Here is a 13,813-nt window from a genome sequence, read left to right as displayed (position 1 = left end):
ACTATATCTGGTAGCAATGACAGCTTACTGAAAGTACCCCAGTGGCCGTATAACGTTCAATACCGGAGGATGTAGTATACGGTGCCAGTAAAGAGGCTCTCCGTCATTTGCCATTAACCACGATAATCACGATGAGGCCCCCCGGCTGGGCTCTAGCCAAGGTCGGGGTCACCCCTTGAGGAGTCCTCCCTCCCTCCCTCCCTCCCTCCCTCCCTCTGTCGTCTGCCCTCGCTGAGGGAGACTGCCGAGTGCAGACTTCCATCTCTCTCTCTCTCTTTCTCTCTCTCTCTCTCTCTCTCTCTGCAAACCGAAAATGGGGCATAAATCATTGACTTGAGGAGTAGCAGATTCTTGTGCCAAAGGATACTTTCTCTTCAAGATGAAGCATTAAAAAAATGAATACCTTAGATATTGATACTTAAATTGCGCAATTCGTTTTAAAAGAATTTTGTCAAGATATAATTTCGTCTATTTCGACCTGACTTAGAGACAAAACAAGTCGCTCCACGAGAGAGAGAGAGAGAGAGAGAGAGAGAGAGAGAGAGTGGTGTAACTCGAGATAAGGTGCACCAGAGGTAACGTCTGAAGGCCTCTACCTCATGACTAGCGTGGTCTGGTTCCCCTCAACCCCCTACCAACCCCAGCCCAACTCCAACTCATCTGCACCAGCGGAAGGCTTTAGTGTGTGTGTGTTTGTGTGTATGTGTTGGTGAGCGTGTTTGTTTGCCTGTCCTTTAAAATGGAGAAAGCATTTGGCTGGGATTTCGTTCTAGTAGGTGAAACGGGGTTTGATATTGATATTTCAAGTCTATAATAGCTGATGCATTTGAGAAGCAAATGGTGGTGAGAGGAATGAATGTTGGCAATGAGGGAGTTTTGTGGGTGAAGAAATCGTGGTGGTGAAGGTGAAGGCGGCGGCGGCGATGGTGGTGGTGTTGGACGGACGCGCGATATCGACGCTGCGTTGCCATGGCAACGTCGGTGGTGCCCCCCTGACATTTGTACACCAGTGGCACTCCTCCCCTCCCTCCCCCCCCTCCCCTTTCCCCTCTTCCACGTCGTCGTCGACCTCCTCTTCCATCCTCCCTTCTTCCTCCTCAACTCCTCATCATCACCCTTACTCCTGCGCACACACACACACACACACACACACACTTACTTGCTAGGTCGCTCCTTCCTTCACATGCACGCGGTGCATTTTGCGACTTCCGCTCCTCGTGCCTTCCTTCACGTATGCGCGTTTTGCCTCTCTCTCTCTCTCTCTCTCTCTCTCTCTCTCTCTCTCTCTCTCTCTCTCGTGTTTTCTTGATAAAGACTTGAGAGAGTATATAATAAAAGAATTACCTATATGATTTCAGATGATATACATACTACAGATAATGCCATAGATGAGAATCCGATCTCAGTCTGGATATTTGAGCGGTAGATGACGTAATTCTCTCTCTCTCTCTCTCTCTCTCTCTCTCTCTCTCTCTCTCTCATCGTAGCCATAGTAACAGTTTGAGTATGTATTTCTTCTCATTTGTAAGTAGTACTCACGTTTTGTTACAAGCAGCTAGAAATGATGAAGTGGTCTGTGGATACGAATATTTTATCAATTATTCAATTTCATTCTAGTGAAGTTTCTTCTGTCGTGTGGAAATCACTTTCGTAGCTAGTGTAATTTTCGTCCAGTTTATTGTAATTTATATTTAAATTCGCTCCAGAGCTTGAGATGGGGCCTTTGGCTATTTAAAAAAAAGTTATTTTAAGGGGGGTGTTGGCTTTTGGAGACTGGAGAAACGAGAAAGAGAAGCCCCAAGCCGCATGTATTGAAGATCTCTGAAGTTGGATTCAGCTGTAAACAAATCACCATTTGATTCTCATTGCCAAGTGAATAGAGGTCATACCAGAGGCAGTTCCACCTCCAAGTTTGATGATGGTTCATGATGGACATTACAAATTGTGAAGTCGGTATATGGTTTGTTCAAGACTGTAAAAGCCCCATCATCCTTCTCCATTCCGAGAGATCCCTAAGGATCCTTTTTCCACTTCTGATCCAAGAAGCCAGTATGCAGTCACTTATATTGAAATATGACATCTCTTCCGAGATTTGGACTATTTTCTGAGAATGATTTCATTGAGAGGACTTGCGTGTGAAATGAGCAAGGCAGAACAGAGGCGAGTCCGATTCGTGGCAGTTGCTGCAAATAGGAGAGATGGATTCTATGTCTAGCGTCTGACTTTGCGAAGATGGTGGTCATCATAAACATTCACAATGATGATGAGGAGAGACGGTGCTTGAATCATTGTACAGAAATAATAAATTGATGAATTTTTCTATGGCTTTTAAATCATGTTGGAAACAGCGGAAGCTTATCGCGATGGAAATACGGTTCGGATAATAATGGTACCATATTCATCTGTGATCCCCAGCCCCTTATTGGTTTATTGGTTCTTCATTCAAAAGATCGTGTTGGGCTTATTTTTTCCACACTTGCTGGACTTTATATATATATCATATATATATATATATATATATATCTATATATATATATATATATATTATACATACATATACTACATATACATACATACATACATACACTTACATACATACATACCGCTTTTGCGATTAGTTTGACACAGGATCAGCCTTAGGATTTTTTTTCTTTTTTACTAGTTCTTGATATTTTAGTTTGCCACGTGGACTAGTTCATGGGCTGAAATGGTTCAGAGATTCTGGTTTCATATTTGCACTGGTTGATTGGTTTATTTTGTTTGACCTTTTTTTTTTTTTTAATAGTTTATGGACTGTATCATGTGTTTTAGTTTGATAATTAGGTTGGTTCATGTCTGATTTCAGTTTGGCGCATGGACAGGTTCATGTATTTTTGTTTGACATTTTGACTGGTTCATAGATTTTGATTTGACACAAGAACCGGTTCATAAATTTTGGATCGACTCAGGGCCTGGTTCATAGGTTTTAGTTTGGTATTTGGGCCGGTTCATAGAGGTAGTTGATCCCGTGAACTAGTACATTGGTTGTGTTCAATGTTTAGTCTTGTTCTTACATTGACTTTTAATTTGGAACATGTTTCACTGGTATGGTCTGAAATTTTGATGAACTCGTGCTAACTGACCAGAAGCTGATTTTAGTTGTAACACGTAGAATCATTTATAGATTTTTTAGTTGACACATCACAGGTTCACAGATGATTTGGTAGTGTTTGACTTACGAACTGGTTTATAGAATGATTTCAGCTTGGCAATAGGACTGGGTTATTGATTTCAGTGTGAAATTTGAGCGGCTTCATAGATATATTTCATTTTTAACACGTCTGATAAATGTATATTGTTATACTGGTGGTATTCATAAATCTATAGGGAAAAAACGTTGTGGGAGTAAGATCCCCTTGATTGAAATGATGGATTATATATATATACACTTCATCGAGTAAAATTTATAAAAAAAAAAAAACTTAAATCGACCTTTTTGTACATCGTATAATGCAATATGAAACTCTTAGCCACGGCCCATGAAACTTTCAGCCACATCCAGGTGGTGGCCTGTGTTGTCACATAGCGGTGCCAGACGCACGATCATGGATAACTTTAACCTTAAAATAAAAACTGCTGAGGTAAGAGGGCTGCAATTTGGTATGTTTGGTGATTGTGGAGGGTGGATACCAATTTGCAGCCCGCTAGCCTCGGTAGCTTTTAGATCAGAGGGCGGACAGACAAAGACATCTCGGTATTTTCTTTTAATAAAATCAAGTAACTCGTTGTTTCTTTTCATCTTCCTTGAGGCTTCATTGAAAGTTAAACTCTCTCTCTCTCTCTCTCTCTCTCTCTCTCTCTCTCTCTCTCTCTCTCTCTCTCTCTCTCTCTCTCTCTCTCGTTAAACAAACTAACAGCAACTCTTGACACATGTATTAACAACACCATAGCAGAGCTCGAGGAAGTGGAACTATATATATCTCATTGACTGTAGAAGGAAGAGGGGTTGATAGAGGTTAAATTTTGGGCTCAAATGCCTGTGAGCATTGGTGTTCTCATGTTGGCCCCTTCTGAAGTCATTTCAGCGCGATTGATATGATAACCTAATTAGGAGAGTCTTTTATAATTATATTTTCTTTTCTTCAGAAGACCGGAATCACTTCTTCAAACGATAAACGTCCATGTACTACGTCTAAGATGAATATTTGAGAACTGTTATTTCTTCCACACTTACAATGTTTTGAGAGGAAGTCACGACGTGAATCTCTCTCTCTCTCTCTCTCTCTCTCTCTCTCTCTCTCTCTCTCTCTCTCTCTCTCTCTCTCTCTCTTTTAAGTTAAACCTAATATATATATTAGACTGAAGGACATAATCCGCAATATCATGTGTCGGCTTCACTGAAAATGATTGGATACGTTTTCCCAGAAATACTTGAAATTGGAAGTTATAATATTTTAAACTAAATAGTACAGTGAACATCAGCCTTCACACTCGATGTTATTTCCAGAGTTTCAAAGAGACTGTGCTGAATAACCTATCGCTTCCTTTACGGTACTGCCCACCCTTCTTATTTCTATTTATTTTTATGTTTACTATTTTATTTAATTTTTTCTTAATGTCTATTTTCTTCGGGTATTCCATTACTTTCGGCTTCCATCACTCAAGCCATCGCTGCATATACGTTGTGTAATATAAAGTGGGTTGTATCTACTGAATGGTTTGTTGGAGGATATGTCAGATGCTCTCTCTCTCTCTCTCTCTCTCTCTCTCTCTCTCTCTCTCTCTCTCTCTCTCTCTCTCTCTCTCTCTCAAAAGTAAGAATTTTGATATTGTTTCAGACTTATTGAGTGTCTGCGGACGTTCTCAAAGTGATGAGAAACTCGTCTAGTGTTTTATAGAAATAATTCTGTTAAGAATAGTGTGCTTGTTGACTTTCATTATACTTTTTTACTTGCATTATACTGAACCTGTTCTTTTTATCTTGTTGCAGGATGCTCGCAAAAATGCTCTTGACACGACACTGGTCCAGGCCACAGCCGGTATGGACGCTATTGGCAGAATTCAGATGCGAACCCGGAGAACGCTTAGGGGACACTTAGCCAAAATATATGCCATGCACTGGGGATCGGATTCTAGGTAAGTGATCTCGAATCTTCATGAGCCAGCTTCGATTCGAGCCCTTTCTGTCTCCATTCTAAGTCACTGTCGTTGGTTTTTAAATCTCCGAGATTGAATCGTAGGTAAGTAGGGGTTGGGATTTGATTGTAGCTACGTAAGTGGGGTCGGATTCCAGATCAGTAGGGGTCTGTGTGGGTAAGGGGGGGTGGGGGGTCGGTTTCTAGGGAAATGGGGTCAGAATCTAGAAAAGTGCGATCTGAAATGTGCAGGGGTCGCGTTTGACTGTGTTTGTTGGATCGATTCTAGCAAAGTAGGAGAATCCTGTACTTCGATGGTCGCGGATGCTTGATGGGACAGCAGGTGATAACTAACTACATGTGTGAGGCAATTGATTGCAATCAATGGGAATGTGCATTAGTCAGATGAATCAAGTATGGTAATGTCAGTAGGTAACCAGGCAAGCCAGGCTCTACTGCGTCAAGTGTAGAAAAAAGGAGGAGTCAAGTAAAACGAAATACAGACGAAGGTCAAGAAACTGACAAACTTACGAATATGTAAACAACAGTTGAGAAGTGAGGAAAAAAATGAAAAAGAAAATAGTGAAAGCCGCATTATCTTTTTTTTGCTGGACATTTTTCTCTATACGAAACCAAACTTGTATGCGTACGACACGCCCCTGTCTACTAGTGAAGTGTAAAGAAAAAGTCCAAGTGTGACGAAAACCAGGGCTCGAGTCCCACGTTTATCGCTTAGTACTGGTCAGTGATTGGAATGACAGACTCCGATCATTTCAAGTTCCCGCGACAGAAACGTAAGAAGGGTTTCGAAACTTCCATCAGACTTTCGAGATCCAATAGGAAGAGTAGATGGTGACAGTGAGACCGGAGGAGCCAGCAGGCAGGCAGGCAGGCAGTGATGATTTTAGGATGGATCCCATGGTCCTGTAGCTGCATGACAAACCTAACCAGACTCCTTATGAGCAACACCTTACCTCCATCTACATACCCTGCGCCATTGACATCCATGCCGTGTTGCTTCTTGTGTATTGATACTCTCGTACACTTGCTGTCTCCTTTATGCTCTGTCGATTGTGTCTTTCTCTGCTAAGATCCCAAATGGGATGGAAACGTCGGTTCTATTAAAGAGACAAAATAGTTGACCGTCTTCAAGTAAGTGTATAGAAAAGTAAAAACGGAGAGAGGAGAATAACAACCATAAAACTGACAGATGAGAACATATTGGAATTTTTTAAAAATTTTGAAAATGATACTTTGTTGAATTTCAGATATTTGTTGCTTTAGACACAGGTGTGATGACATTTTAACTTTTCAAGGACATTTAATCGCCCTCAATTATGATGGCTTTCTCGTGTGGTGAGACAGCTGTTCAACATCCACATAAAAGGAAGAGTCTAGCCTCACATCCGACTCTTACCACCTTGTGATGCATTCTCTCTCTTACCACAATTCGTGCATAGAATCTGCTGCCTTTTTGCCTCACACACTTCATCCCGCGCTCCTGTCAAGCGTCTTCCAATAATTGTCAGAAGTGGGGCTGTTGCTTCCTGTCCTGCCTGAAATTCAGTTTTTAGAAGATTCATTGTAGTGTAGGGGTCATTTATCGACAGTGTGTTGCTTATCTGTCTTGACAGCAGCAGTCACTCCTCATATTTTTAATATTTTCAAAATCAGTTAGAAGCGTAAAATTTATTATCGAGTTTGCCATATCACCACTTTCACTCGATAAACAGCTGAGACATTGCATACACCCTCTCAGGCACCTATTCACTCGTCCTAAAACCTCTGCTTGGGCCCTACCAAGTCTTTTACCAGTCTTGTGACCCTCTTACACCTTTCCATCAGTTTGCTCAGAATTATGGTTTAGTTAGCGTCATACGTCCATTCTTTTGAAATATTTTTCGTTATGCGGATTATTATGGATTAATTTCGTCCTTTGTTTATGGTTATGCTGAACCATTAAATGGCTACACGTTTAAAAAACTGAATAACTTAGGTTTTTCTTAAGTGGTAGGTGCAGTGGCTTGACAAGTTTGTTGGAACACCACTGATTATTTTACTTAACCTGTGGTACTGTTGCTACTTTCACTACTGTTTGGTGCAATACAATATATACTGCAGTTTGTGGTGTAGGATACTACTACTACTGTTGTTTCTACTGTCTTCCCTTTTATATGCTGTTACCTCTCCTCCTTCAGCTCACCCCATTGGCCGCAATACCCTCGATTGTGCAACTTTTATCCAGCAACGTAGTCCCTCCCCCCTCCTGAAACGAACCCCACCCCTCCCCTCCCCCCCCCCCCCTCCCCCCCCCCCCCCCACACACACTAATCTATTATGGGCGTGTGCTTCTATTCCATTAGTACTGGGGACCTCCAGTTTGCCGTATGGTTACTATATTTAGTCACTAATTTCAGAATTTGATAGTCGGAAATAGAAACCTTAATTGAGGTTTTGTGGGAGGGGCGTGCTGTGGATTAACCTGTGGTGGGCGGGGTGGGTGGCGGCGTTGGAAGTGGACACTGCCTTCTCTCGTGATCGGTGACACGAGAACTGTTCGAGATGAATGAAGGTCAATTGAGATTCTTTTTAAAAGTTTGGTTTTAGTGTTTATTTTTTTCACTACACATGTATATCAGTGTCTGACAAAGGATTTTTACTTATAGTTTAGGTGAGTAAAGAGAGTTTTAAGATTAATTGGTCGAAGGTTGGCTCTCTATTTTTCCATGGCCAAGAGAAGTTTCTGAAGGTTATATTTCAGGAAAAAAAATATATTTTATTCACAGCGGCCCAAGATTTTTTTATCAAAAGTTTTTATTATTCTTATTTTTGTTTTTTTGGCGAAAACCGGCGAGAATCGTAGAGAAGTTATGAGACTCAAATTAGCTTATACCTCTCGTAAGACCCTTAATTATGTTGTTGTTTTGCTTTATTGGGCCAATATTGTTGAAGTATTGCCATTACCTTCATCGCGTTGTGATAATTCCATCTGTATTTTATTCTTTTGAATGTTAGATGACAGCCTCAGAAGAGTTGAAAAAACATAACGTCGTCTGCAAATATTATTCTTAGATCTTTTTCATTTAGTCGAAGACAGCAGTTTCCTTTATTATGCTCTCTCTCTCTCTCTCTCTCTCTCTCTCTCTCTCTCTCTCTCTCTCTCTCTCTCTCTCTCTCTCTCATATTTTAGGGCGCTTTTCTGTCTACTAGAGGGGCAGTGAGCTGATGATGAGACAGAGAGAGAGAGAGAGAGAGAGAGAGAAGAGAGAGAGAGAGAGAGAGAGAGTGAGTAGGGAGTGGGGAGGTTTTCGACCGGGATGATGTTTTATTAATTGCATATTAATTCTAATGTTACTGCTGACATTGATGAAATTCCTAAAAACAATAATAGTATTTCTAGAGTTACAAAAGCCATCATCATCATCGTCCACGTTATTGCCACCCTACGTCACCAATAATGGCTGCACACAAATTTCTGTTTAAAAAATCATGTCATCTCTGGCATTTTTTTTCTTTAGGTCTTCTTGGTCGAGCAAGTTAATGAACTTTACAAATGATGGCAAATTCTCCTACGAGTTTAAGTATGTTTTTTTTAGGAAATACAGAGGAAAGTAGGGGGTGCCACATTCCGGAGGCGAATTTTGAGGACTGATCAGACCAGAGGTGACACTCGAGTCCGGCACCTTTGCGCGAATAAGATGCTGTTTTTTTTTAATATTATTGATATACTTGTCTTATTTTTTAAATGCACTTATGTCTCTTTAGAAGTCAGTTGGTACAATTTTTTTTATTTTCGCCTTTTAAAGGAACGATGGGCGAAATAGAAGAGATACCATTTGATTTAGGAAATCAGCGTCTGAAGCTCTCTCTCTCTCTCTCTCTCTCTCTCTCTCTCTCTCTCTCTCTCTCTCTCTCTCTCTCTTGCAAAATATACGTTTCTCCAACCGAAATGTCTCAAATATTCCTGAGAGAGAGAGAGATTTCGATCTTTTTCTTAGCGAGAGGACAGAGGCACCATTTAGAACTTAATGGGGAATACTCAAAATTTATGAATCTTAAATAAAAACGAAGCACAAATAATTGACGGTAAAAGTTATTCGTTTAGTTCAGGTAATGTGGCATAATTATCTTCAGGTGATCATGCTGCAATAGTTACAGTTTCTCTTTCACACAAGTTCGAACACCCCATTTTGACACTTGCACAATCTGCCGGCAGTCCACAAGGCACTTCCAACCATAGAGCCTTCATCCTACCATCCCTTATGCATTCCCACTTTGCATATTACAATTAAAAGAGAAATCTCAGTCTTTTGTGCACACCTTTCCACCCGTGACCTGCCTTGTCATCTTACATACAACTGATATTTACTCCCAATCGACCAATTCAGTTAGCATTTCCATCATCCCTCCTTCCATATCAAATCCTCCATTCCTATTTACCGTCATAACCTTTCATCAGTTCTCATTTATTCACAACGATATTTTTTGGGAAGAACTTCTGAACCTTTTCTGTTGATTCTTCACTTTCTCCTTCCCATCGCAAATTGGTACCAAACCATTAGCAAGCATCCAGCCAGTCCACACACCATTCAGTTTCTCGTCCCACTAGTTTGCACTTAGTATATCTACTGACTGTCCTTCCTTTGTCTTTGCATTGCACATCCATTTAGATATAAAGCAGCCATCGAGGCAAGGCACTCGCTGCCTTGCCTCAGATCCAGATCTACAGGAAACATCATAAAACCTTTTCGTTGGTCTAGGCAACTTTGTATCATTTATACTCGGTACCCTTCACACTGCCTTGCGATGGATTTTATGATTAGCTTTTTTCTAGACTTAGATCCATGTATACTAGTGTTCATTCTTTTACTTTCCATCTTCTCTTAAAACAAGCACTTGATCAGCTCCTCTTCCTTTCTCAAATTACGTTGCCTCTGTAAGGGCTCTCAGTCTTTCTGTCATCCGGGTCTCTGTCAGTCAAAATACTACCACACGCTTATCGTAGTTTACCAATTGAAGTTGTTCCGCTGCAATGTTTATATTCACCACTGTTATTTCTCAACTTTATGGATTGGAGCAATTTTCGGAAGCTTTTCTCTCCCAGGAACACCTGGCAAACCCTGGCCATCCATTCGGCTCCACCTTACCTGGGTATACCCCAAGCATTCTCAACCATTAACTAACCCTTGTCATTCTTGCGTCATCCATTTGCCTCGCTTTCAGCTGCCACACGCAGCAATATTTACGTAGAATGCTTCCTCCGTAGATCACGAATAGGTACACGTGAAGCTGCTACCCTCGAGTCGCATCTTTCATGCGTTGATGTATTTATTTTTTAATTGTGTATTTTCATCATCATACAGCTCATTTTCCTTAAAGGTCTTGACCCTCACCTCCACCATTTTTCGGCATTAACACTATTTCTAGAAAAACTGGACGGCGAGAACATCAGAGATAGACAGCATTCGTATGACCTACACCAATAAACTCGAGCGGTTTCTCGCCCGCTGTCTCTCTCTCTGATGCTGTTAGAAAGGTGTTAGTGTGATACTTGAAAGCATGAGTAAGAATTGCCTTTTGGTGAAGACGATTATTTCATTTTGAGTAGGAATAGGTGAATATAGCGTTGGTAGGCAGCATGGATTTTATAATTGAATTTGTTGTTATATTTGTAATAGCAACTCTCTTTATATGAAGCTTTATGAAGCAATGGACATGACCGCCTACGGACATTAGCCATCCCCAAATACTTTGTGGTTTGACGGAATATTGTCGATGATGAAGAAAAAGATGCTGCTGCTTGGTCTAGTTTTAGCGTTCATGATCTGCATGGACTGTGATTTTGTGTAACTACGTGGGTCTAGAATTATACCTTTATTTTTGTCTTGTAGTAAGAAGTGTTCTACGACAAATCTGTTAGCAATATCCCAGGAAAGCCTTGAAATATGGAAAAGAAAGAAGAGAATAAGACGAAATCTTGCCGATTATGTCCCAGGTAGTGGTTGCAACTCCTGTTCTAATATCTTTAAGCTTCCTTAACCCCGCGTTGATGTGGCGGCGCTGGTGGTGGTGCCGATCCCATGTATGTGATATTTCTGGTTTTTATTCGTTTGGTTGTCAGAGATCTTCGATTTTGCATCGTCTCATGTCATCCGTGCATGCAGAGCTTATGTTTCGGGGGAAAAGACCAATTGGAATTTCGCTTTTTATGATTGTGTAGGGCGTTTTAAGGTCTGCTCATTTTGTCCCTCCCTCTGGTGTGGGTCTTCTGCGCATACCCGTACGTCCTTTTCTCATATCTTGTTGCGTGTGTATTTCTTTGTAGGCCTCTCTTGTTGCCCCTCTCACCCTTTTTCTTCCTTCTCTCTGTCTCTCCCTTAGCGGTGTTCTTGACTTCCCTTCCTCCCCTCTCATCCCAATATCCCCGCCCTTTCCTCCTCCCTCCCCCCTCTTCCCCTCATACCGCTTACCCCAGCTGTTGTGACGTCATCTCTGGCGTAATGATCGAGTCCTGACTGCCGGCCCCTCGCCTCTCTCTCTCTCTCTCTCTCTCTCTCTCTCTCTCTCTCTCTCTCTCTCTCAGCACCGCCACCACCTTCCTCCGCCGCCGCCGTTTGCCTACTCCTCCTCCCTCCTCGGCCCCTCCCTACCTCACACAACTGCCGCCGCCGCCGCCGTGTTGCTGCAGCTGCTGCTGCTTCTGCTACCACCACGATGCCACACTGCCACCCAGCTAACCAATCTGTTTGGGTTGATTTGATTGATTTCGATAGGAAATCAAAGTGGTGGGAATTGCTAAATTATGCAGCGGCGTTTGCAATTGAGGGGTCTCGAGACTTTTTTTTTTTTGGGGGGGGGGGGGTGTGCGCCCCTGGGGGTGGGAATAGTCAAGATGTGGCTGAAAGCAGAAGCAGCCACAGCCAACATCATCAGCAGCAGGGTGTGTACACAGGGGTCGTTCTTTCTTCCTCTTTGGGGTGGGGGAGGGGAGATGTTCTTCTTTAGAAATAAATATTAAAGGGAAATTGTCTGCAACGTCGGTTGCAAGAACCAGATGCATTGTATCGGGATGATTTCTATAACTACCACAGCCAAAGGAGGAAGCTGTGGAAGCTCCTCACCATCACCATCACCATGCGTCGGTTCCGTCATTTCTCTCTCAACAAGTACAGATGGGACTACCCTTCCCTCTGCTTTCCCCCATCGATGCCCCTCCCCCCAGGAGTGGAGTGGAATCTCTAGTTAACGTCATGTATACTTTTCGCGTTATGACTTGCTTGCCAAATAGTTTTTCGTGCTTTAGTACACCTATTGCTGCCATGTCAGACTCCCATGGTCTATGGGAAGTTCTAAATGCTTAATTTGGTACAGTTCCCAACATGGACCGAACCAAAAATACAATTAGTAGGTGACTATACGAGACGGAAAAAAATAGAGTGAGTACCATCAATAATAAATGAATGAAAGAAAATGACTTGGAAGTGGCAAGTAAATGAAAGCAACTCTATATATACAAAATTAAGTGCTTTCCAGAAAGTCGGTAGCATGAAATAATGGTGTAGTTGGTTGAAGGCTGGAAATGACAGATTTTGGTTGAAGGCTGGAAATGACAGATTTTTGTGTAGGTTGAAAGTCACTTCGGATGTTTCACAGTAGCGATTTCGGCCATTTAGGTGAGAAGTTGTCAGTTGTGGTTTTATTAATACCGTCTCTTTATTATGGTTTATGTATACGTATGGTAGTACGTAACTGTATTGTGTCCAGAATTGTGAATGAATATTTTCCTTTTTTTAGTTGTGCTGTATTAGAATACTGTACACATCAACATTGTATATATTTTCTTCAGATACAATGCAGCATATACTCTGAAAAGTATAATTAGGTTTCCAATTACATTATAAACAATAGTACCGATAGTATTATAGAATTACTGTTGTAGTTATGCCCCTTTTCTCTGTAGTACTTTAATTGTTGGTATGCAATACATATTTTGAATTTGAATACTGCTTTTATCAAAGAAGCCAAAAGCATTCTGAAATACTAGGCCTCAGTGTAGCTTTGCCCCTGAAAGGAGGTGTGGTTTATTTATTGCAATAATGTATTTTGCTGAAGCTTACTTAAAGTGGAATATATGCTTGTGAAGGAAAGAGGAATAAAAGGAAATATTAAGTGACATGCAAAGACAAATCAGCAAACATTGACATTAACATAAATTTTTATATATTGAAAAAGTATTTCAGTGCAGCATGGTACTTACCAGCCATAAATTTTTTATCCAATTATGTTTAATGGTGTATATCATCATTGTCTGTTGTATGATTCGTTAAAATTGCAGATTGTCATAAGATTTGTAGATGGTAAATTTATAGAGCCTTGCCCAGTGTAGTACATAAGGATAGAGAATGAATTGTATGTCCTACAAGTTTATACAAAGTACTATTTTAATCATGAAAGTTCACGCTTCACCAAGTGTCCATTATCATTTTATTTTGGTAAAGGGAGTCATATGTTGGTGATTTATTATAATTTTTTCACTAGTATTTCTTAGTATCCCCTTTTATTATATATTATGTACTTGTAAATGTTACGGAATTTGACATAAGCTGGAAGCAGCCTGACTTAAATTGATGTTCCTAGTATCGTTATTTATATAGGCTTTGGCTAGACAATGTATTTCAATTTTGAGATCTTATATTCCA

General features: G+C 41.0%; 1 protein-coding gene across 5 annotated transcripts in view; it reads left to right on the top strand.

Annotated features, from left to right (window-relative positions):
• The window catches only part of LOC135205606 (guanine nucleotide-binding protein G(I)/G(S)/G(T) subunit beta-1), a 115,420-nt gene that overhangs the window by 91,573 nt on the left and 10,034 nt on the right, over positions 1–13,813 (top strand). For all 5 annotated transcript variants that reach the window (XM_064236386.1, XM_064236389.1, XM_064236391.1 and 2 more), the window contains exon 3: positions 4,970–5,115. In XM_064236386.1, coding sequence (XP_064092456.1) covers positions 4,970–5,115 — 146 coding nt within the window. The remainder of the gene's footprint in view (positions 1–4,969; positions 5,116–13,813) is intronic.

Source organism: Macrobrachium nipponense, chromosome 24, assembly GCF_015104395.2.
Source record: "Macrobrachium nipponense isolate FS-2020 chromosome 24, ASM1510439v2, whole genome shotgun sequence".
NCBI lineage: Eukaryota > Metazoa > Arthropoda > Malacostraca > Decapoda > Palaemonidae > Macrobrachium > Macrobrachium nipponense.
Note: the sequence above shows the minus strand (reverse complement) of the source record. Positions and strands in the feature narration are given on the sequence as shown.